The 25,784-nt window shown below is 50.4% G+C and overlaps 1 protein-coding gene across 2 annotated transcripts in view; it reads right to left on the bottom strand.

The window, feature by feature from the left end:
- The window catches only part of Lrp5 (LDL receptor related protein 5), a 110,750-nt gene that overhangs the window by 46,406 nt on the left and 38,560 nt on the right, over nucleotides 1-25,784 (bottom strand). The window contains exons 1-5 of one of the 2 annotated variants that reach the window (XM_041661416.1): nucleotides 23,940-24,169; nucleotides 23,622-23,818; nucleotides 21,895-22,026; nucleotides 3,927-4,323; nucleotides 1,859-2,030 (exon numbers count right to left, since the gene is read on the bottom strand). In XM_041661416.1, the coding sequence (XP_041517350.1) occupies nucleotides 1,859-2,030; nucleotides 3,927-4,323; nucleotides 21,895-22,026; nucleotides 23,622-23,661 (741 nt within the window). In that variant the 5' untranslated portion in view covers nucleotides 23,662-23,818; nucleotides 23,940-24,169. Of the gene's footprint in view, nucleotides 1-1,858; nucleotides 2,031-3,926; nucleotides 4,324-21,894; nucleotides 22,027-23,621; nucleotides 23,819-23,939; nucleotides 24,170-25,784 lie in introns of those variants that run through there. The other variant, XM_041661415.1, reaches the window with a different exon arrangement.

The following is a 25,784-nucleotide window of genomic DNA, read 5'->3' as shown; positions in this document are numbered from 1 at the left end:
TTCGTTTATGCTGCATTTGTTTAACTCTGTAAAGCTGTGAATATGGGTTTTTTTGTTTTTTTTTTGGCCTGTCTAAAACACGTGATGGCCCTAATAAAGAGCTGAATAGCGAAGAGCAAGGCAGGAGCAAGGATACGCAGGGCTGGCAGACCGAGAGGAAGAGAGGATAAACAGAAGGAGAAATGAGGCATGGAAGAGCAAGAGGACAAGGAGAGGAGGACGTCAGGGCCAGCCACCCAGCCAGCCACGGAGTAAAAGTGAAAGTAAGATGTACAGAAGGAAAGGAAAAAGCCCGGAGACAAAAGGTCATCAGTAAGCCGGGCGATGGTGGCGCACGCCTTTAATCCCAGCACTCGGGAGGCAGAGGCAGGTGGATCTCTGTGAGTTCGAGACCAGCCTGGTCTACAGAGCTAGTTCCAGGACAGGCTCCAAAGCCACAGAGAAACCCTGTCTCGAAAAAAAAAAAAAAAAGGTCATCGGGATAATTTAAGAAAAGCTGACAAGGAACAAGCCAAGCTAAGGCCGGGCATTCATAACTAAGAATAAGCGTCTGTGAGTGAATTTATTCGGGAGCTGGGTGGCGGGCCCCCCAAAAAAGACTAAAAAGCCAAAAAAGTAAAACACCACACTACAGATGACCAGCATTTCTGGTTGTTTTGTTTTGAGACAGGGTTCCACTTTGTAGCCCAAGCAGACCTAGGATTCACCATGTAACTCAGGTTGACCTCAAATTTTTTTTTTTCTTTAAATATCCATCCATTTATCATGCATACAATATTCTGTCTGCGTGTATGTCTGCAGGCCAGCCAGAAGAGGGCACCAGACCTCATCACAGATGGCCGTGAGCCACCATGTGGTTGCTGGGAATCGAACTCAGGACCCTTGGAAGAGCAGGCAATGCTCCTAACCACTGAGCCATCTCTCCAGCCCCCTTGACCTCAAATTTATACCAATCCTCCCGCCTCCTCCTTCGAAGCCAGCACAGACCTCCTTAGACTGACAGAACAAATCACCAGAAACCATTTTTTAAGCACTTGCATATTTAACTTTTGATTAAGACTTTTTTTACTTTGTGTGTGTGAGGCAGGGAGGACACACGTGGCACAGATCATACGTGGAGGTCAAGACACAACTTGCAGAAGTCGGTTCTCTTCCTCCTGCACGTGGGTTCCAAGAATGGAACTCATGCAGTCAGGCCTGGCAGCAGCTACTTTCCCCAATGAACCATCACATCAGCCAGCCCCCAGCCCCATAAACATTTTGTTTTTGAAATGGACTCACTATGCCTCCCTAGCTAGCCTGGAACTCACTATATAGACTAGGCTGGTCTCACTCTCACAGAGATCCACCCATCTGCCTCTGCTTTCCATGTGCTGGAATTAAAGACATGTGCAACCACAGCCATTTTGGTTTGGTTTTATTTATTTATATTTTTTGACAGGTCTCTAATATCCCAGGAGCTCAAATTCACTGTGCAGTAAAGGATGACCTGAACTCCTGAGCCTCCTGCCTCCATCTCCTGAGAGCTCAGATATAGATACGTGCTGCCGTGCCCCATGTGTGCGGTGCTGGGAATTGAACCCAGGGCTCTGCACATGCTGGGTAAACACTCTACCAACTGAGCCACAAACCAAACCCACCATAAGTTATTTCTTTGCAGATTCCATTCGGCCACATAGCAGGACACAGCTATCTACTGATATCTATGGCAAACACATGGGACGGGTTGCAGGGTGTCCAGGCTTGGCCTCTGCATGAAACTTTGAGCTCAGGAACAACAAAGAAGAGTCTGGTCACATGCTACCCTATATGGAGTATGCGTTCTCAGGCACACCTTCACCTCATAGGCTTCACTCACCTCGATTTTATCAGTCTTGGCATCCCCCCAGTACAGCTTGCCCTCCTGCAGATCCAGAGCCAATCCATTGGGCCACCCAAGGGAGGTGTTCACCAGGACATGCCGATCTCGCCCATCCAGGTTGGCACATTCGATTTTGGGGTTCTCCCCCCAATCTGTCCAGTACATGAGGCTAGAGAAAAAGCAAATGACCATGGTGGTGTCTGTTCTGTCCCTGCTGCACCCCAATTCTGAGGGCCACACCTCCCCCAAACTGCTGGCCAACACAGCCTAAGCTCGGTGGGAACATCAGGACACCCCCACAGCACAGGGTGGTACTGGGCTCCCAGGGGCAGCAGGTTCCATTTCCTCCCATAGGAGAGCTCTGGAAGTGACCCTGCAGAGGGCCTGGGGCAGCCTTATCCGTGACCTATTTGCTAGAGGCCAGAACATCAGGAAGGAGGGCAGCGGGAAGCCTTCTATAAATGGTAGCAAAGCTCCATATACTCAGGATGTGAGACGTGTGCTCAACCCAAGGAAAAAGCTGAAGGGCAGCAGAGGGCAGAGTTTTTTTGGTTTTGTTTTTTTTGTTTTGTTTTGTTTTGATTTTTGGTTTTTTGAGACAGGGCTCTTTGTGTAACCTTGGCTGTTTTAGAACTAGTTCTATAGACCAGGCAGGCCTTGAGATCTGCGTGTTCAGAGAGATCTGCCTGCCCCTGCCTCCTGAGTGCTAGGATTAAAGGCCTGCAACATCACTACCTAGTGAGGACAGAAGTTTTAATGCAACAAAATCCAGGCCACTCTGGTCTGAGAATATAGCCTTGTCTCCTGCCACCTCTGACCATCCTCCTGGTCCCCCTGTCTGAAATACTATTCCCTAGACCTGGGATCATACACACGTCACTGGCTGTCCCATTTCCCTGGATTCTTTGGCTCAGATGTCACAGGCGGGTAAATACCCTGGCATCTGCTTCCCGCTCAGTTCACATAGGAGAACACTGTGACCCATGGGACTGTGACCTCACTGAGTTCATGGTGGTATACTGGAATAGATCCTAAGCTCCTGACCCATCATCTGAGCCGACCACCACGAGACCCCTGCTTCCTCACCCTGAGAGATCCAGTTACCCCACTGCTCCCTGTATCCATCCTCTTTGGGAACAACACTGTGCTTTGGTCACTACCACAGAGCAAATTCTTCTGCCAATTACTGGGCCCAGGGTCACTGAAGGACTACTTCAGCCTCGAACCTTCCCCCACACTCCATCATTGGCTGCTGGCCCCAAGACCCTGCTACCCACCTGCTCTGGGCCTCCACACATAACCCCTCCATCCTCTCCGACTTACAAGGCCCCACAGATAGACAGGATCCAGCTCTGGCACCAGAACCTGTAGGCATCTGCAGGATCTGCTATGCTCTGGTTCCTCCATAAAAGGGGAAAACACACGTGGTGCTCACAGCGATCAGAAGCCCACAGCCACCACACTAGACCAGCCCGACTTTTAGACAGGTTCATGCCCTGCACTAAGTAGACTCTCCCTGGCTCCATCCCAACATCAGAGCTCCATAGCACCCTCCCCATCAAGGTCTGCTTGGTTAACATTCTCGCTCAGGAATCCCCTTCCCCACCAGGCACAGACGCTGGAGTCTCAGAGGCTCTGCCCTAGCCATGTCCACCAGACATTTACATGGGTTTCTGGAGGTCCAAACTCTTACCCTCGTATCTGCATAGCAAGCACTTACCTGCTGAACAATCCTCTGAGCTGCATCCCAATTCCCTGGGGTTTTTTGTTTTTTAATGTGGATTCTAGGGACCAACTTGGGTCCTTATGCTTACGAGGCAAGACTCTTACCAACCAAACCTTCACCCAGCCCTCCAGGGTTTCTCACCCACTACCTGATGGCCCGTGCCCAAGCTCTCAAAGTCAAGGAGCAGCTGCATCAGCAGCACTGGGAGCTCGTCCAAGAAATGTTCTTTTCAAACTCACCTCGCTCACCGACTCAGAACTCTGCTTATTAGCAAGCGCATCTCAGGGGGACTGGGGTAGAAGGGAACACCCCATAGCCCACCTGCAGTCCCAGCCTTACCCCATCACAGGGTGCAACACAATGGCCCGAGGTTCATCCAGGTCTTCAGATACCAGGATCTTTCGGGAGGTGCCATTGAGGCGAGTCACTTCGATTCGGTCAGTGCCTGTATCTGTCCAGTAGAGGTTCCGGGCGACCCAGTCCACAGCAATGCCATCGGGGTCATTGATCTCAGTGTTCACAAGTGTCTGTGCGCCTGACCCATCCAGATACGCCCTGCGGATAGCCCGCACCTCATCATCTGTCCAGTACACGTAGCCCTCCAGCGGGTCATAGTCGATGGCAATGGCATGCCGGATGTCGCCCACCTGCAGCACTATGTCTGTGAAGTCAGGCGTATCCAGAGAGATCCTTCTCAGGTCCGTCCTCCGGGCCAGCAGCAACACTTCCTCAGCCCCTGTGGAGACATAAGCAGTGAGGTCAGAGGTCAGTCGCTGTGGCTGACCCAGCACAAGAGCCTGGACTTCCAGTGGGGCCAGCCAGGACCCTAGACCACAATAGCAACTGGGGGGCTTCTGTCTTACAGAAGATAACACAGAAGAACTGAGAGGTTGAATAGTCAGCCTGAAGCCCTCTAGGCAGGCCATCTGCCTTCCACCAGTGTGAGCGCTGTTTTTGCCAGCCCTCTAGTCCCTTTCCTGACAAGTCTGCCTCTGTAAAAAAACAAAACAAAACAAAACAAAAAACTACTGGAAGCACAGGGCTCCAGACCTGAATTGCCAGTCCTATTCTCCTCTTCTATCCACCTACACAGCTTACAGCAGGCGCCCCGTCTTGTTCAGGCACCCAGTTCCCAGCCAGGGACAGGAATCTGTATCAAGTCACCTGCACCCAGTTCTGACATAACACAGTGCTGGGGTGGAGGGAGCCTGGCTCTGAAATGCAGGCATGGCCCTGGACACCCGCTGCACAAGCACTGTTACAGAAGTAAGCCCACTCAGAAACACCTGGCAACTGAGGGAGAAACGGAAGGCAGCCCCAGAGCCAGGCATTGCCTCCCCCGAGCCCAGCCCAGCCCTACAAGTTCCTCCCACTGTGGCCTCTGCAGAGCAAGGTCTATAGATGGGGCTGCCGCAGGAGACAGACAAGGAACACACTACCAGGATTATCTCAGGGCCACTGTGAGCTGTCAAAGTCAGCTCAGCACTAGACACGAGAACCTGTGGAACCCAGGTCTCCCTAGCTGCTGCTTACACTTTGTGGCCTTGGGCTCCATGCAGAGAGCCTCAGGTATATTAGGAGTGCCCTCACAAATCTCCTTCCTGATGTGAGATAATGCCAGGCTCTGCAGCCCCAGGAATATCATCCCTAACCAATCTGGCTACTTGGTGAGGCTCAGACCTTACAGCCAGGCTTGGGGGTCAAGTGGCTGCTAGAGTCTCTTCTGAACCAACAGCATGCCGCACCCTCACATGCTCCAATCCCTAGGGCCTGAGTTGAAACCACACCTTAAGAGGCAATATAACGAGGAGGGAAGTTGGAGAGATAGCTCAGAGGTTAAGAGCACTGACTGTTCTTGCAGAAGATCTGGGTTCAATTTCCAGCACCCACATGGCAGCTCACAACTGTCTGTAACTCTAAGATCTGTCCCCCTCATGCAGACATACGTGCAGGCAAAACATCAATGCACATAAAGTAAGAATAAATGAATTTTTTAAAAAAAAAGAATCAATACAAAGGCTGGAAAGATGGCTCAGAGCATTGACTACTCTTCCAGAGGACCTGGGTTCAACTCCCAGCAACCACATAGAAGCTTACAACTGTCTCTAAGTCCAGTTCCAGGGATTCTGACACTCACACAGACATGCATGGAAGAAAAACACTAATGAACATTAAAAAAGTAATAATAATTTTTTAAGACTCACTAGTAAAAGGGTTGTAGTGGTAGTGAACACCTTTAATCGCAGCACTTAGAAGGCAGAGGTAAGTGGATCTCTGTGAGCTCCAGGTCAGCTTGGTCTACACAGTGCGTTCCAGGACAGCCAGGGCTACATAGTGAGATACTATATTGGCGGGGGGAGGGGGAGGAGGTCTTAGGACACAGACCTGAGAAAAGGAATGACCTGGGCACCCCAGCACCTGGTACAGAGCAGTGTGGGCATCTGCCTCTGTTTCAACCCTCCAGCAAAGCATCTCAGAGAGATGCCCACAGAGCCTCATGCAGACTTGTGGACCCAAGCATGACCTCAACCATGACACAATGCCTCCCGATGCTACTTGGGTCAGCGTATAGCTCCCTCCCAGAGTTGTAACACAGCCAGTCATTCCTTCCAGCCCTTACTGTTCTCTAGTATCCACAGAACCAAGAACGTCAGGGCCAAAGATGACTTCCAGCAGCACAGGGCCATGCGCCTACAGTTAAGAAGCATTTTGCAGCAGTGACAACAGCTGGGACTTCCCTCACACGCCAGCCCCCAAGCCAACAGTCCGGTATCAGTCACGTCTGACCATGTTGCTGTCAAATAGCAGAGAGCTGCCTGTACCCATCCTGGCTGGCTAAGGTCCCTCAGGGTCAGGACACCTGCTTTGATTCCTTCATTAAAGGGATTAAATACAACAACTTCCTACACAGGGCTGGGGAAACTGAGGCACCAGGTAAAGAAGTGAGGCGAAGTAGCACTTGTGGGAGTCCTTAAAGCCCAAAAGCCACAGAGACCCTTGGCCCAAATTCCAGCTGCCTAAGAAAGGTCCATGTTGGGAAGGAAGGAAAGCGTAACTTGGAATCTCAACTGATTGTCCTCCTCTGGGCTCCATTCCCACATGATCTGCTAACTGCTGACATGTCCTTCACAGCCCAGGTCACACACCACCTTCTGATCTTTTGGGCCTCTGTGGACAGCCTGGCAGGGTACCCAACCCACAAAATCATGGGGACTGGTATGGACTCTTTCCTGCAATGAACAGGGGTCAAACCTGCATGGAGACACAGTCCTGGAGCAGAACCTACCTGGTGTGAGCATCTGGCAGGGTCCAGTCTCTGGGCTTATTTCTTCACCGGCCAGGTGGCCCTTGAGTCACTTTCTGGCTCTAACACTGAGCCAGATGTCAGCTCGATGGATAAGAGAGGTCTGCTTATAGAAGATGCCCAAGAAGGGCCAGGAACGGCCCTAACTGTCAGAGCCTCTATAAGGGACAGTGTGCGGCAACTGTCCCCTGGATTCACAGTGCTCCCATGGAACACTTCAGAATCAATGATCCCCCGTGGAAACTGACACTTGCTCCCAATACCACATTCGAACCTGTTTTGCTAACCCTGTCCCCGCAATCCTAATGCAGCCACCTATATGAGGACCATCTTCACATTAGGTGTGACTCTGCCATGAAGTATGTATGGTTGAGAAACCTGGTACAGAGAGGGGCCAAGTTCCTGGCTCAAGGGCCGCGCAGCAGCAAGTGGGAAGATCTCTTGAGCCACCTGAGGAGTGGGTGCAAGAAATTTGTCAGAAGCAACCAATTTGGTCACACCACCAGTATCTATGGGTAGCTAACTACTTTAACATCAGCCTAGACCCACTATAGCAAAGGAAGAGGTGGGAAAAACAGACTCTCGAGCCCTTTCACACTCCCAGGGTCACAGAGCAGAGACCACAAAGAGAACAAGACCAAGAAAGAATCAACAATCTCAAACTGTAGCCATGAAATACAGCAAGGGAGTGGAGAAGGAGAGGAGAGGGGCTGTGGAGGCCTGAGAGGCTGCTCTCTGGCTCAGGAGCCTCTGCCATCCCAGGAAAGAATCCAGCAGAATGCCCCAAGGACTCCACACGGGCCCTAGCCCTCTGCGAGTTAAGTAAATATAAGGTCTTAGAGCACACCCAGGAACAAGGCCGCCTCCCAGTCACCCGAGAAAGACTGTGAATTAAGTCTTGGCGACTGCAGCAGTAATTCATTGCGGAGCTAACCCTGAGGCTGTTAGTGACTCCATCATGATGAGCAGGAGGTCCTCTGGAACTCCAAGGCTGCACAGCAATTTGAGGCATTTTTAGTGATGCCAAGAAAAATACAGAAACCACAACAGGATGCCCGAGACAGGGCCACATCTCAGCCATGTACCCAAGGTGTGAGGGCTGGGCTCAGTACACAGACTTCCAGGGCTCTGGCCAAGGTCAGGCCAGCAAAGGGCAGCCGCAGAGGAGCCTCCCACCAATGTTTGCCAAGGCCGGCACCCATGGCTGGCCTCTGAGAAGGGTCTTTTAAAGTGAGGTCATAACAAAAACCCTGGTGCTGCAGGCCTGGGGCAGGCCAGGTGGACAACAAACAGCGCCAGCCATAAAGAAGAGGCGTGCTTACTGCTTGGTGCCTGCAGAACCAGCAAATGATATTTGTTTAGACATCAAGGAAGCAAACCATTTAGAAACGGAAAGTTTGAGCAAAGACTTGTTTTTTACAATTATCTTTCTTTCTCCACAGGTGGTGAAGACTGGTAGCAAGGCCCTTTCCTGAAAGTGAAACCTTCCTCTCTCTGTAGTAGGCACTGACAACCCTAGACCTACTGTGTGGACACCTGGCTTCTCGACTTCCTCCAGGAACACACAGGACACAGGAGGGAGCATTCCCACTGCAGGCCAGGTGCCAGACACAGGGTACAGCCTTCACACCCTAACCCGTGATTTTAACGAGTTCAGAAGTCAGGAGTCAGGTGCAGCAGGGCCAACTCTCTCCCTGGGCTCCAAGGGAGGGTCCTTCCTGCCTCCCTCAGCTCTTGGTGTTGCCGGAAATACTTGGCGTTCCTTGGTTCACTGCCAATCACTCTGATTCCTGCCTCCGGCTTCACACAGCTGACTGCCCTGTGTGTCTCTATGGCCCTCCTCCTAAGTGGACGTGCTCTGTGGACCACCATCTGCACAGTGCTTCAGCTTCATTGGATTACCTCAAAAGAGGCATGGCGTACAAACTAGGTCACACATAGGTGCTGTGGTAGGAAGCTTCAGAAGGAACCCAAGCAGAAGGGACAGCTGGACAAAGGCACAGTGATCACTCGGAAGCAGGGGTGGGCAGCACAGCAGTTAAGTATAAGCTGAGCTCAGAGGCCAGCATGGGCGCTATGGGGGAGGGAGGTGAATCCCTTGGGCCACACTCTGCTGAGGACTCTGCTGAGGACACACAGGGCACCAGGCAACTCCAAACCCAGCCTGTCCTTAAGGAAGCCGTAAGAAAAACAGCACGCTGTGCATGCAATAGCATTCCAACCATAGACACAGACAGCAGGACAGACTGCCGCCCTCAAACAAAAGCCTAGATGGAAACAAGCTAAACTGGGTGGTGGTGGCGCACGCCTTTAATCCCAGCACTCGGGAGGCAGAGACAGGAGGATCTTTGTGAGTTCGAGGCCAGCCTGGTCTACAAAAGTTAGTTCCAGGACAAGAACTACAAAACTACAAAGAGAAACTCTGTCTCGAAAATAAAAAAAAATAAAAATAAAAATAAAAAGAAGGAAACAAGCTCAAAGGGCCACAGGGCTGACCTGGGGTTCTCTAACAAGACTGGCAAATATTTCCCATTAGGGACCAGGGAGGACAAACATCTCCAGGAAAGAGTCTAGTCACGGGCAGCACTGAAGTGAGAGCTTACGGCTGCGCACAAACAGAATCTCACTTATGAACATTACTGCATGAACTTTGTTATCATCCCGTGTGTCACAGAGCATACTTCTGATTTTCTCGTTATCTGTGTAAAAAAGCAAATATCCTGAGCCCTCAAGCTGTAGGGAAACCTTGAGCGAGCCCTGTGGTTTGTGGCTGGGGAGCATTAACCCTTGTAAAAGAAGTAAGAATTGGGGCAAACGAGATGGCACACTGGGTAAAAAGCTCTTAATAAGCAAACATAAAGACCTGAGTTCAATTCCTGGACCCCGTACAAATGTGGAAGGAGAGAACAAAGCTGTCCCATGGGTACTGTGGTATACATGGGCACATCCACATACAATAAAACATAAGATAAAATAGAGGCTGGAGAGCTGGTTCAGCAGTTATGAACTCTTATTGGTCTGTGCTCTGTTCCCAGAACCCACATGGCAGATCACAATGACCAGTAACTCCAGTTCCAGGGGTCCCAATGCTGTCTTCTGGCCTCCATCATCACTGCACACACAGGGCACATACATGCAGGCAAACATTCATACACATAAAATCTTTTAACAAGAAAGAGCAAAGATAGGAAGGAAAGGAGGGAGGGAAGGAGGGAGCGAAAAGGGAACGGGAAATGGAAAGGGAAGGGGAAGAGAAGGGAGGAAGGAAAGGAAAGCACAGTCAATAACCATGAAAACAAGTAGCTTCCGGTAACACACTGGCTGAGTGGCAGGAAAGCCTATAAAGTCTAGTGTGCTGTAGCCTCTGCAAGTGTCACAGCCACTCAGGCTTTCTGGACAGCAGACAGGACCTGCTGCCCCTCTGAGCACAGCTCAGAGCCCGGGGATAGAAGCTCCAGTGCACACAGACCCACACACAGTCACCACAGCTCAGGATGACAGCAAAACCCAACCCCAAAGAGGAGAACCTGGCCGGTGATATGGAGCACATCCTTAATCCCAGTACTCAGGAGGCAAAGTCAGACAGTTCTCTGTGAGTTTGAGGCCAGCCTGATATACAGAATGAGTTCCAGGACAGTCAGGGTTATACAGAGAAACCCTGTTCCCGCCCCCCCCCCCCCAAAAAAAAAGAAAAAGAAAAAAGGAGAACCTGTGAGCAGTCTAGACTGGTGGTTCTCAATCTGTGGACTGAGACCCATTCGGTGGTCAAATGATCCTTTCACAGGGGTCGCATATCAAAATCCTTCATATCAGATATTTACATTATGATTTATAACAGCAAAATTACAGTTATGAAGTAACAATGGAAATAATTTTATGGTTAGGGGTCACAGCAACATGAAGAACTATATTGAAGGGTCACAGCATTAGGAAGGTTGAGAACCACTGCTCTAGATATTCCATAATATACAAGAAAGAGGGGAAGGGAAGAAGGAGGGAAAGAAAGGAGAGAGGGAGGGAGAGAGGGAGGGAGAGGTTAATTTTAAATCGCAGATGTCACAGAGGCTCTCTATGGATCAGGAAACACTCTTGGATTGTAAGGAGTGAGATGAGTCTGCATACATGGTGAACAAATGTGCACTTGGACTTGAATATACACACGGAAGAGGTGGAAACCATGCCAGCCAGATGGCTCAGTGGATGAAGGTGCCTGCCACCAAGCATGGTGACCTAGTACAATCTCCAGGACCCACGTGGTAGAGAGAACCAACTCCTCTGAGTCATCTGACTTCCACATACACAGCACGGCACATGTACACACGTACAAATAAAACAATAAATAAATACCCAATAAAAACTTTTTAGAGAAAAAGTAGAAATATGGGGCTGTTTCAAGCAGCTTCATTCAGGCAGCAGAACTATGGAACGTTTTTTTTGTTTTGTTTTGTTTTTTGTTTTGTTTTGTTTTGTTTTTCGAAACAGGGTTTCTCTGTAGCTTTGGTACCCGTCTCGGAACTAGCTCTTGTAGACCAGGCTGGCCTTGAACTCACAGAGATCCGCCTGCCTCTGCCTCCTGAGTGCTGGGATTAAAGGCGTGCGCCACCACCGCCCGGCCACTATGGATCATTTAAATGTTCCTGTTTACCAGGCTGGAGAGACTCTCAGCAGTTAAAAGCACCGGCTGCTCTTGCAGAAGACCTGGATTCAATTCCCAGCACCCATATGGTGGCTCACAAACACCTGTAGCTCCAGTTCCAGGGGATCAGACACCCTCTTCTGGTCTCTGCAGGTATCAGACATGCATATGGGACACACACATGTAGGAAAAACACTCATACACATAGATAATACTTTATAAATCGTCTTTCCGGTTTATATTAATGGTTTCCTTTCTGTGGTAAACAAACTTTTCCTTATATGGAAAAAAAAGGCTTCTGAACTGGGGTCAGGTAGATCCTGGGAGGGGTCTCCGTCTAGGAGGGATGCAAGGCTTTTTTCCATGGAACCACTTAAGAAAGCAAAGTCCTGGAGCCAGGGCTGGGAACAGGTGGCTATAACTGCTGGGGTCTCAATATGAAGGGAAGAACAAGGTGAAAAGCAGGATGGGGCCAAAAATCACATCCACAATCTAAAAGTGTGACCCCATGGTCTTCAGGGGCCTTTGCTGAAGCCTGGGACAACCACTGGACATGTGGGAACTGAAAAGCTCATTTCTCCAGGGCCTTTTATCTCTACAAGCAAAATAACAATTCATCTTGGGGATGCAAGACCCAATTAATACAAAAGAGAAGGCCGATTCCCCAGGCAGAACCCTGGTCACCTCACAGCCAACCCTCCCACACAGTCCACCACAATCCCAAGGTCATAGGCTGCCCCTAAAGGGCCGTGGCCCCTCAGTGAGGCTCCACACAGTCTGGGAGGCATCCATGACCCCTGTGGCTCTGCCCTGCCAACTTCCTTCTCATTAAGATAGAAAGCTGAGATCTGAGGGCAGCTGCGGTCCAGCCCTTCTCTGTCCCGGTCTCCTCAGCTGCCCTCCCAGCAGGCACGAGCTGCTGCTTCCTTACGGCCTAGGCCTGAGGCTGTATGGGTCTCCGTTCACTCTGCTGTCTGAAAGGCCGAAAACAGCCGGCCCTGCGGCTTCCCATTTGGCTGGTAGCCAGATTCTTTCTGTTTTTTAGCAATTGATTAAGTTTCTCCTCTGCCCCCTGGGGGGTAAGTGGTTAGACAAATGCCAAGACCGCAGCCCAGTACCTTGGCCTGGGAAACCCTGCTAATGACCACAGGGTCACAGACCCAAAGGAAGTGGCCGGGCCTGTCTTGGGCTATGCTTATAACCCCAAGACCCAAGTGACTGCCTGCCTATATGGCTCACCCTAAGGAGCCCCACAAGTAAGCACAGGAAGTTTTAGCTCATCGGGAATGGCCCAGCAGACACCAGGCCTGAGCTTTGGGCTGAATGCATAGCTCTCAACTAAGTCACTTGCTGCCCAGGAGCACAGAATGACCAGAGAGAAGAAAGGCAAAGGCAATCTTAGGCCTCTTGCAGATGGACCCCCTCCTCTTCCATTTCCCAGTGACAGTTCCTCACTGGTTCTCACCTATATGTCTGCTTTCCCTCTCTACCATGACCCTCGGGCCACCGAGAGGGTCTTACACCAGCAGTACTGTCCAGTCACCATAAGCTTGAAGGAAAGCAGCCCCATGTCAGTGCCCAAGCACATTCTCTACTGAGCACCTTGAGCAAGCTACTGGAGCGGATCCGGACTAAAGTGCGGACAGTCCCCCATCAAGGCTAGAGAGTCTATGGCAAAGCCCTGATTTTAGCCCCAGCACAGACCCCCATTCCCTACAGCAATAACACACCCCCTGGAGACCCTCATGGAGGTCAGAGGTGACACATCAAGTATGGCTTTACTGGGCAAATTAGGGTTGAGGCAGAGGGTGGGGAGACTATAAAGGCCATAAAGGTGAGTTAGCTGCAGAAGGGCACCATGCAACGGTCTTCATGCTCAGCTTGACAGGACTTGGAATCATCTGGGAGACACACCTCTGTGTGCTGTGAGTGTTTCCAGAGAGGTCTAGCTGAGAAGGTCACCCTGAAGGTAGGCAGCACACACCCACGGGCTGAGATCTCAGTACACTAGGCTCCAGCACTCACCTCACGCTGCTCCCTGACTGCAATATGATCAGTGACCTCACAGCCCTGCTGCCATCCTTCCCGCCATGATGGACTGTGCGCTCCAACTGTGAGCCAAAATAAACCCTTCTCAAAGTGCTTTTGTCAGGTTACAAAGAAAGTGCCTAATACATACTGCTTCAGTTACAAGGTTCAGTTCTTCCAAAAAGCCAGTCTTTCTGGGTCTAGGAACACAGTAGTGTTCTAGATACAGCAGTCCTTTTTCTGTTTTCTTTGTAAGTTTTGGGGTGTGTGTGCACGCGCGCATATGGATGGGTATATGTGTGTGTGCATGTGTGTGTGTGTGCATGTGTGTGTGTGTGCATGTGTGTGTGTGTGCATGTGTGTGTCAGAGAGAGAATATGAGTGCAGCTGCCCGCAGAGGTCAGACACCCTAGAGCTGCCAGACAGAGGTGCTGGGAACTGAACTCACGTCCTCCAATAGAATACAACACATGCTTGCCCTCTAGCCCCAGTGTAGTTATTTTTACTGCTGGTCACATGCAGTCCTGCGGCTCTTAGAGCTGGCTACAGCTTAATGGACAGCTGTGCCCTCTGCATCAGGAGACTCTGCAGAAGGCAGCCCCAGGCAGGGTGGACAGAAACCATGAGACAGAAGCCACAGCCCCATTGGCGGCTGTGAGCATGCGCTCACCTTTGTGCACAGTCCCCACCTGGGAAGCAAAGCCAGTCCAAAGATTTCCCAAGCAGCTCCAGGAGGGGAGAAGGAAGGTAGGGCTGAGAGCTATGGCAGCAGTCTCCACCCCGGGAATACACTACTGTCATCACTTGGTGGCTGGCCAGGGTCCAAAGAGTCTAATACACTGAGCTATATGAAGACACCCTTTTCTCCTTAGGCCAGTGTTGACTATCCACAGCCCACATGATTCAAAGCAACCATGTGGTACATATCTGCAGTCCTAGCTCTTGGAAGGCAGAAGCAGGAAAATCATCACAAGCTGAAGGTCAACCTGATCTCATAAAACTAAAATAAATAAAATAAAATACAGCTTACAAGTTCAGAGCTGGGATCGCAGATGACATTCCCAAGTGGATAAAGTAAAAGAACCCAGACTTCACAGCCACAGAGAAAGAATTGAGGCCAGAACCCACACACTCTAACACCCACCATGTTCCTGAGAGTGGTCCAGAGAGAACAAGCAAGGTCCCACCTGATGCATCCCAGCTAGCTGCTACAGAGCCCAGGGATACCAGAGAACCTCAGCTCTTGCCACTGCATTTAACAACGTATCCCAATTCCTAGCCCCTGACCCTGGTCCAGTAGGAAGCTGAAGTGAGAGAGGCGAATACATTTGTCCTTCGTAGCAGAGTTGGGAGCAGAACCTAAGGCACATGCCATCCCTCACAGGGCCTACAGTAGAGCCAAGGAAACCTGGCATCAAAGCAGGTCCTGGAGGGAGGCCTGGAGCAATGGCTACCCAGGCACAGGAAGAGGGGCCAGGCAGCAGGGCCAGAAGGAACTAACCATCCATTTCCAGGGAACGGGAGGTACAGGGTAAACAAGGATTGGAGGCTAGGAGCTGGAACCTAAACGCTTCTCTGAAGACAAGCGGGGGGCCCAAGTGTCAGATGAGTACTTTGGGCCTGGCAAGGTTCCTTCTAATTGCTGGCAACCACAAGTCCAGGGAGTCTCATGCCAGAAAAAGCAGGGGGGACTGGCGCTTTCTCTGGGAGTCTAGGGGTCACTGCAGGGTCAGGACCCTGTAAACCCAAAACTTTTCACCAAAAACCAAGAGTGCACCAGAAGGACTTCAGGCTGGACTTGGGCTATAGGAGAGAGGGGGACAGGAGTCAGACTGAAGCAATGATCACAGCACAATGTCAGTCTCTGTCACGCTGGTCATCACAGCCAGGAAGCACTAAGTGGTAGCTGGCACTGTGCCAGCTATGCCCAGACCCCAGGGAAAGTTTACCATTCTTAGTATGTGGCATGGGCCTACCTCAGAGCAGCAGGGAGCTATCTGCCTTATAGTGAGATGAAGAAGCTGAGAGTTAGCCCAGGGGTTAAGAGCACTATTCTTGCACAGGGCCCGGGTTTGATACCCAACAATCACATGGCTTACCAGTTCCTTAGGTACCAAGCATGCATGTGGTACACAGACAAACATGCAGGCAAAGGACTCAAACACACAAAAGAAAAGAAATCAGAGTCAGATGGGGGGGGCGGCTTGGGGTATTTTCTGCGTGATGAAAACCCTCCCTAGCTGGGTGGAAGTTACACAAAAGTATCAACTGTCAGAGCTGATCTCATGGGACACTGAGAAAGTGTGTGCTTCTGATACAGTTACACCTGGTAACACAGAAACACAACAGGATAGCATGCAGGCTGGCCACACAGTCTCCAGACTGTCCGATCAGATTTTCTTGCTATTAAAAATTCACAGTCCATGGCTGAGAACAGCAGCTGCCTTCTGTTTGCAAAGTCAATGCCAATCAAGGCTGCAGAGCTGACTCCCCCACAGGACCTCTTTTCTTTTCCCTTTGACCTACTTCCCTGATAAGTGACTAGCCAGCCAGACTCTGGGAACAAACACGCCCATTATTCTTGGCCCTGGCTGAGGGCTGCCTGCCCATCTGGCTAATCTGCCTGGGTGGGTGGATGGACGGATGGATGGACAGACAGACAGACGGACAGACATGAGGATTTGTCCCACCTACCCATCAGACCCAATAGTGACGCCCTCTGTTCTTTCTGCAGCTTCCATCCACCTTCTTTTTGCTCCTAATCCCAACAGTGAAACAAGTTAAAACTATGTCTAGGAGAAGTGCAGCGGGGGGTAAATACCCAAATCTATGCCCATCCTAGGCTTTATCTAGGGGACCCATGGCAGCAGGTCCTGCAGCCAGCTTTGCCTGGTTATAGAGTCCTCTGTCTTGGTGAATTGTGACCCTAGGCAGTAGGACAAGTGTGGTTAAGTCACTGCCCCAAAGCCTAGGTGACAAAAGTCAGAACAACAGGACAAAGGGCCCGCAAAAGGTGGGACACCGAGACACTGGCGGCAAGGGAGCTGAAGGCTTCGGAGGGCAGTCAGCAGTCAGCAGTGGCGACTCCCAAATAAGGCCCCTGCTACTGCTGTTTTTAGCCCATTCCACATAATTGGAAAAACATGGGGGAAACCAAAGCCAGCTGCTTGTGGAGGCTGTTCCAGTGGGGGCAGGGAGGGAGACTGGCCCAGGCCAAACACACAGGGCTCTCAGCTTCCAGCTTCCTAGGGTCAGGGATGTCCCTGATGGGGAAAATCTACAACACAGCCACCCCAGGCCACACAGAGCCCTGACTGATCTGGGAGAGAGCAGGTTACTTGCTATGAGACCCTCTGCTGAGCGGCAGCCACTTCAGAAGAGCTGGAGGACAGGAAGCAGAGACCCCAAAGCTCCTGAGCGCAAAGGACAGGTATGCACTCTGTTCTCACCCTAACAATGTGAGAAGTTTTGATGTTTTTGTTTGGTTTGTTGGGGGGGGGGGTTGTTTTATGTTTTTCGAGACAGGGTTTCTCTGTAGCTTTGGGGCCTGTCCTGGAACTAGCTCTGTAGACCAGGCTGGTCTGGAACTACATGTGCGCCACCACCCCCAGCCTTGTTTTGTTTTTTAACATGATAGTACATGTCTGTAATCCCAGTTCTTGAGAAGCAGTGTCAGGAGAAATGAATTTGAGGGCAGCCTGGACTACACACTGGATTTTCAGGCTAGCCGAGGCTACATAAGAGGATTCTATCTTGTTTTTTTTTTTTTTTTAAAAAAAAAAAAAGATTTATTTATTCAGCATTCTGTTTGTATTTGTCCCTGCAGGCCAGAAGAGGGCACCAGATCTTATTATAGACGGTTGTGAGCCATCATGGGGTTGCTGGGAATTGAACTCAGAACCTCTGGAAGAACAGTCAGTGTTCTTAACCTCTGAGCCATCTCTCCAGCCCAAGAGGATCCTATCTTTAAAAAAAAAAAAAAGTTGCATTGAGCTGGAGAGATGGCTCGGTGGATGGCTCGTTCTGCTCGTTCTGCGGAGGGCTGTCAGAGAAAGGGTCCCCAGACCACGCTAGCTATCTAGAGTGGCTGAACTAAGGTGTATATATAAGGTACAGAGTGACAGAGAAAACTGTTCCACGTCTAACGCCAGCCTCCATATGCACACGCTTCTCACTCAATCTCCAGCCACGCCCAGGGGGCCACTCTGCTCTCTTTACCTCTCAGAAGGAGAGAGAGCAGCTCAGGGTCATGAGGGATACCACTCCACTAACTGGCTACACAAGCATTTGTTCCTTCTGCCCCCAGTTAATGGGAGTGTGGGAAGGTGCCACCAGAACCTCAAGACCACACCACCAAACACAAGAAGATGGCAGGATTTAGTGGTCTCTTTGCTTTGCCTTACCCAAAACCAATCATACAGAGAGTATGTATGTACAGTCAGTACACAGAGCATCTCAACAGGCAAAATCTGTACTCTACACAGCACCACACCCTGCAGCATGCAAAGCGATGCACACCAAGGGATGCTAACAGCCTGCAAAGAGCACAGACACAGTGCATGGATGGCCACCTCACTGAAGCTTGCCTCTTAGGCTGAGAGCTGTGGGTGTGTGTAGATAGGTCCTCCTCCAAGTAGACCCTAGGCTTCTCAAGGACAGAATCCACATTACTCTGATTTGTATGGCACCTTCAAGCATACTCAGCAAAGAGTCTACCACCAAGCCACATCCCCAGCCTAACTCTGGATTCTTGATTCTCTCTAGCAGTTCTAGTTCCAGGGTAGTTCTAGCAGCCCAGGAACTGCCCAAGGGATCCAGCAGACAGGAAGTCCTGAAGGAGGCAAGGCTGGGAATTCCTGAGAGAAAACAGGGACTCTCGGTCCTATCCTCACACAGAACTCTGGGGCACACCCTGTACTCCCCTAGTTTTTTGTCAGCTTGACACAAAAACTAGGGTTTCCCTGGGAAAAGGGAACTTCAACTAGAAAAAATGCCTCCAAGGTTGGAGCACTCAGCCCTAAACTGAATGTCTTTTCCACACCGCTCCTCTCAAAGCCCAGAGGATCTGTGCGGAAGAGGAGGGGGAGAGACTGCGAGAGTCAGTGGTGGAGGAAGCAGCATTTTCCAGACAGCAGGTCAGATGCACACATGACCTCACAGAGACTAGACAGTATGCACAAGTTCAAGTCAGACAAATCCCCTGGCAGAGATGGGGGTGGGCATGAAGTCCCGCCCCAAGTCAAGAAGCTCTTTGCAATCAATAGTTTCTGGGAGAGAGAAAGCTGGTTTCCTTCAGCAGGGTGACTCCAGGGCAGGCCTCACGCTCAGGAGTAGCTCTCCATCACAAACTGGACTCCAGTTTATTTTGTGTGTGCCTTTTTTTTTTTTTAAGAGAGAGAAAGAATATGCATTTGGGTGGGTAGGGAAATGGGGAGGACCTAGGAGGAACTGGGAGAAGAGAGCATATACTATTGAAATATATTATATCAAATTCTCAAACATGAATAAATAAGATTTTTGCTTTGTTCTGATTTGAATTTTTTGAGACAGGGTTTCTCTGTGTAGCCCTGGCTGTCCTGGAACTTGCTCTGTAGGGCAGGCTGACCTCAGACTCAAGAGATCCACCTGCCTCTGCCTCTAGAGGGCTGGGATTAAAGGCAGGTGCAGCCACCACCACCACCACCCAGCATAAAATTTTAAAAGGAAAAGAAAATGCTTCCATCTGAGTGAGGGGAGTCTACAGGGCATTTTCTTTTTTTTTTTTTTTTTTCTTTTTGGTTTTTCGAGACAGGGTTTCTCTGTGGTTTTGGAGCCTGTCCTGGAACTAGCTCTTGTAGACCAGGCTGGTCTCGAACTCCCAGAGATCCGCCTGCCTCTGCCTCCCGAGTGCTGGGATTAAAGGTGTGCGCCACCACTGCCCGGCCAGGGGGCATTTTCTTGATTAGTGATTGGTATGGGTGGGTCCATCCCTGGGCAGGTGGTCCTCGTTTCCTAAGAAAGCAGGCAGAGCGGGCATGAGATATCAGCGGGAAGCAGGGTCGCTCCAGGGCCTCTGCCTCAGTTCCTGCCTAAGTTCCCACCCTGATGTGTTCATGATGGACTGTAACACTGTGACCTGTGAGACAGACAAACCTTTCCGCCCTGAGCTGTTTTTGATCAAGGTGTTTCTCACAGCAGTAAAATCCTAACCAGGACACATACCTTATCTCATCTGGAAACAGCTCCCTCCTTATGTATCCTTGGCTGTCCTGGAACTTGCTCTGCAGACCAAGCTGGTCTCAAACTTACAGAGATCTGCCTATCTCTGCCTCCCAACTGTGTGCCACCACCGCCTGGCATCACCTCCCTCCTTTTAACAGAACACCCTAGTCAGGGCATCTGCAACCAAAGTGGAAAAATCGGATTTATCATACATAAGTCCACACCGGCTAAAGGGATGCCCTCAGCCTGTCCCACACTCCCACCTGAGCAGGTCTTGGAGTGACACAAAATGCTTTGTCCCTTCTGCTTGACATTTTCAACAGTCTTTCTAAGAGTGCCTTTCACATCCAGTGGAGACAGAATTCTTAGGAAAGTATAAATGTGATCTCCGAACATCTGAGTCACTGAAGGACCTGGCTCCAACCCCAACACTATCTACAATCTAAGACCCACACTGCAGAGCACACAGCAGGAGCCAGGAAACCCTCAGAGTCACACCCTGGGCTGAACTCAGCTAGGGCTGAGCGAGGACAGCCCTGCACCCACAAACACCGACACCAGGAGACAGTTTCTAGGAAGCTGCTTGGACCAGGTGTGGTGGCAGGTAGCCAGTCGCCTCCCCTGTCTTTGTGGGAGTGGAGCAATGATTGCAGGAATCAGGCTCTGCCTAAGAAGGAAAAAGGGAGGATCCGCAACAACCCAGGGAGCCGTCCTCTGACCCCTGACTCATTCCCAAGGCTGGGCAGCACTGGGCAGCATCTCTAAGTCTAGGGGAACCAGAGCAAGCTACCTGAGGAAGCACAGCAGGAAATGCATTCCCCTGCGATGAGAACGCTGCGATAATGACACCAGGAGCCCCGGAGCAGCAAAGGTAGCAGGTGTGTGAATCAGAGGTGAATCAATGGATATGAGGGCACAAGCCTTTAATTCCAACACTAAGGAAGCAGAGGCAGGTGGATCTCTATGAATTTGAGGCCATCCTGGTTTATGTAACAAGTTCCAGGATAGCCAGAGCTACATAATGAAATCCTGTCTTTACAAAGGACAACAATAGGCAGGCTAAAGTAGACAAGGAAAGTCAATGAGACCTCAACGTTATACAAAGAAATCCAGGCCACTAAGGAACACTGAGAGCAGGAGGAACAGTCTTCTCCAGGGAAGAGTGCACCATTGGTTATCCCATATGAAATGATCAGACTAAGTTTATATTTCATACCTTACTGTAAAAAGTAACATCATACAGACTGAGTTGTATTTAAGAATATATGTATACACACATGTATATGCATACACACACATACACATGTAACAATTAATAAAAAGAATGAATTTGAAAGAGAGAAAGGAGTGGTATATAGAAGAGTTTGGAGGGAAGAAAGCAAAGGGGGAAATGATGTAATTAGTTATAATCTCAGAAAAGGAAAGGAAAGAAAAGAAATATGTAAAAAAGAGGAAGTCAACACTGAGTCAGAAAGAAAACATTCAACAAGGCTGATCTGGGAGCCACATTTGCACAGGGGCGTTAATAGAGAGGGAAGAATCAGGGGAAGGAGCCACAAGAAGAAAAATAAACAACAAAGATGCAGGAGAGCCAAACCAAATCGCATGTCTGCACTTATAATGCCATGGATGTTGCTCTCAGTGGACAAAAATGGTACTGAAGAGGAAAGCGCAGTCAGGCGCCACACAGCGGCCACCAATGCTGCCATCTTTCGATTTTTACAGCTAATGGCTTTTGGCTAAAAACTCAGAACAGCTAACTTTTAAGGTGTGACCACACATTGACGTGCTCGGCACTTTGAGGGTACTACTAGGTCAGGACGTCACTTTTTGACGAGACCCAAGATGCCCAAAGAGTTGGTTCATGGGTCAAACACAGCCAAGAGCTGACCATGAACCCCAGCTCCAGAGGTAACAATGCTCAGAGGCTTCAAAAAAGCAAGCAGACCTTTGTAAAGAGGTCACCATATTTACTTGGGGATACCCAAGACAGTGGCAGCCATCCCCACCAGACCGGGCCCCCTGCCGGTGCCAGCACTCCCCCTCACAGCCACTCCCCCAAACCAGTGCCAGTGCCCCACCTCACAGCCACCCCCCCCAAGGCCGGGCCCCCTGCCGGTGCCAACGCTCCACCTCACCTGCCTTGCACGTCTTTCCGTTGTCCTGCAACTGCACACCAGTAGGGCAGGCACACGAGTAGAAAGGCTCCCTCGGGGACAGCAGACACAGGTGGGAGCAGCCCCCATTGTCCTCCTCACATCGAGTGTGGACTGGCAGAAACAGGACAGAAGAGAAAGAAAGTTGCAGTGCAAGACACATGATCCCCACCCCTGTCCTGCTGTCCATTTCCAGATCCCACCACGTCCTCAAGTGTCTTGCAGAACAGCTCTCGGGTGTCCCTCTGGCCCAAAGCCCTCCCACGTTATCAGGACCCTTTCCCTGTGAGCCAACCTAGTCCTACCTCACCACTGACCACCCACATGTAGGGTTTTCATCCTTGCCAGCTGTTCTGTAGCTTCTCAGAAACCATCCCAGACCTGACCTGCCCCAAGAGGAACATTTTCCCCACCCTGAGCTCTTCCAACAAGAAGACAAACTTTTAAAGGACACTCTCCCCAAGAAAACCACCCACCACGCTTCCACAGAAATCCTCCGGACCTGGTTATGTGGCAATCCCTGGGAACCCCGGGTCAGTGGTCTGCTGAGCAAATGACTCACCGTGTCTCTCTGCTCTGCCTGCTGCAGGCTCCATTCACACGGGTGACCACACACTCAGACCCATCTCTGACCAACGCACAGCTGAATCTAACAAAAGTTTTTCTAGACCCTCCTTCTACCCAAGGGACGTGGGGCTGAGCATCACTGAAACACTGTAAACGGGAAATTGTTTCCTGCAATTGACCTTTGCCCTCCCAATAATGGGAGTGAAACATGGGCTGCTGCAAGGGGTTCAGGAACCATGATAATCTTGCCCAGATCAGACAGACCACCTTCCCCCTCATTCTATGCTAACTGATGCTTTTCTGGCTTGGGTTCTAAGCCCTAAGTTCAAGTGTGGTCAGAACTTCCGATCCCTAAAGTCCCTGTGCAACTAGGTGAGCCCTCTCATCTCCCACCAACCCCCATATCTGTCATGGAAGCTCAACATCACCATCACCAACGTCTGCTAGGACTCTACCGTCTAAGACCCCAGGCTGAGAACCAACAACTCCAAGCAAGAATTTCACACATTAAGACTCCACTGGGTCTTCAGAATGGCACCTTCTCTAGAAAGCCCAGAACAACTCTAGAGGGGCCCTGTCTGTCCACCACACTAGCCTGTCTGGGGACAGAAGCACCATACATACACACATACACACACGCACACACACACCTACCTGGACCGTCACAGGCAGAAGCACCATACATGTACATACACACACACACATACATACACACACATACATACATACACACACACACACACACACACACCCCTACCTGGACTGTCACAGGCAGAAGCACCATAATGTACATACAAACACATACACGCACACGCACACACACACCCCTACCTGGACTGTCAAAGGCAGAAGCACCCATACACGTACACACACACACACACACACACACAAAGTCCTCCTAGGCATGCACATCTCTAGAGAGGTGCCACCCCTGCACAGAAGCTTCTGCAGAATAGGTCTGCTTGACCCTATCCAGCCCCAATGACCTGGCTGAACCTCACATCTGGGCTAGGCCCCTCCCGTCTACATCCTATCCTACCTGCACCGGCGATCTGTCAGATTTAGCCTTTCTTACCTGGGAGCCCTGCCCTATCACCCCTGCACCCCGCCTACCCCATCCCCCAGTGCCTGCTCACACTTACAGGGAGGCTGCCGCTCCTGGCTCAGCACCTGAATATCCATGGGGGAGTAGAGAGCACTAAGGATCTCCTTCCTCTTCTCCCCTGTCCACTTATTGCAGGCGTGGATAGAGCGGGTCTGCCAGTCCGTCCAGTAGAGCGTGTCCCCAGAGAGCGTCAGGGCAAAGGGGTGAGTGAGGCTGCCCTCTACCACCTTCTGCCTGCAGCAGATGGGAAAAGGGCAGAGTGGTCAGAAGACTATCGATCAACTCGGCCCAATCCTGGAGGCCCCCGGGCCACAACAAACCCCACCAAAAGAAAACAGCTATGAACACACCCCACCTAGGCAACTCTAGTCAGTCCCTCTGGGTGTGCATGGGCACTGCCCACACGCAGCCAGCCTTCCAGGCCTATGGCAAAAACATAAATGTCCCTGGACAAAGGGACAAGTGCACCCTACAGAAGACAAGCAGCTGCAGGAAAGCCTGGATCCCCAGCCCTGCTGTGCAAGCAGCTCCATGCTAATTCAGCCAGATGTGCTCTATCCTGAAGCCACATCGACAGCAGGGAAACACTTTCAGTCCTCTGTGCTCAGAATATCCCACACAGTGGACATCATATTTAATGAGATTATGAACACTGGTAATAAGAGTGGAATGAACACAGCCAGCAACTTATGATTGCTTAACGACCAACCCCGGGGCAGGAGGCTCTGGCCAGCTGTGCAGCCTAGGGAACTCCCTATCATCATACAGGCGGTGGCATGGTGTTTCTGTGAACATTAACTGAACTGGCAAATGTCCCTGGGCCACCATCACCACTATATTAACTGTCACTCTCTTGTCATGACCCCTTGCCCAAAGCTCCCAGGCCGGTAGCTTTCTGGACTCTGGGACAGTCTTGGTCATGCTAGGATCACATGTTACCACAGTCCAGTGTCCCCAGGATGACCTCATTTCCAAAGCTCAGGCCAGGCCCTGATCTAGCCAACCTGTGTGTATCCCCACCCTCACCTGGGGACAGGACACAAGGCTTCCCAGCATCCCAACATGGATGGCGCGCTGGCCTTCCCAATCTCACTTGAGCCTTCAGATGGACTTTTAGCACCAGCTCCTATGCCCCTAGACCAGGAGCTCCTCCTGTGCAAAGACCATATTAACCCTCCCACAAAGAGTCCAAGACCTTGAACCTTGCCAACTCAGCAAGTAATAATCGGTCATGGAGTAAACTACCCTCCCCTGACACAAAGGTCACAGTGAGTCTCAAGTGTAATGATGGTGCACAGCTACACCAAACAGGCTGGGAAGTTCTAACAGCCATCACCAAGCAAGAAAACTGGCCTTCTTATTCATCCACCTGCCCCCTGTTTATCAAGCACCTACTATGTTCACAGCTCTCTAGCAAGACTAGAGATGCAGTGATAATATTCACACAGCCCCTGCTGCCCTGGAGACACTAAGACAAAAACAGGGCAGAGGCAGCAGTGAATGTCCCAGCCCCATCCAGGCCCAACCCTGACCTGCACCTCTAAAATCCAAAACAGTTTAAACACTGAATTTTATATTATTATTATTATATAGAAATATAAATATTTCTATTTATGTGTATGTGCATCTGAGTGCAGCTGCCCAAGGAGATCAGAAGAGGGCATTAGACAAGCCTCCCAACATGAGTGCTGGGAAGTGAACTCAGGTCCTCTCAAGACCATCAGGTGTTAGTAACCACTGAGCTACCTCTCCAGCTCCTGAACATTGAGATTTTCTCACTCATGCTGTGCGACAATGCTCTTGTACACTGTAAAGACTTGTCACTCATACTGGTTTAATAAAAGACTGATTGACTAGTAGCCAGGCAGGAAGTATAGGCAGGGAAACCAGACTAAAGAGAATTCTGGGAAGAGAAAAGGCAGAGATGCAGCCACCAGCCAGATGCTAAGGAAGCAGGATGAGAATGTCTTACTGAGAAAAGGTACCAAGCCACATGGCTAATCAGACAAAAATTATGGGTTAATATAAGTTATAAGAGCTACTTAATAAGCCTGAGCTAATAGGCCAAACAGTTTATAATTAATAGAAGCCTCCGTGTGCTTATTTGGGACTGAGTGTCTGCAGGACCAGGCAGGAGAAACAGAAACTTCTGTCTACAGTTTCATAGCAAAACGTAGGCATATCTATGAGTCAGGTGTAC

Source organism: Microtus oregoni, unplaced genomic scaffold (assembly GCF_018167655.1).
Source record: "Microtus oregoni isolate MIOR12 unplaced genomic scaffold, Mior012 000012F_ref0000307, whole genome shotgun sequence".
NCBI lineage: Eukaryota > Metazoa > Chordata > Mammalia > Rodentia > Cricetidae > Microtus > Microtus oregoni.
The sequence above is the reverse complement of the archived record's forward strand: the minus strand, read 5'-3'. Positions and strand labels throughout refer to the sequence as shown.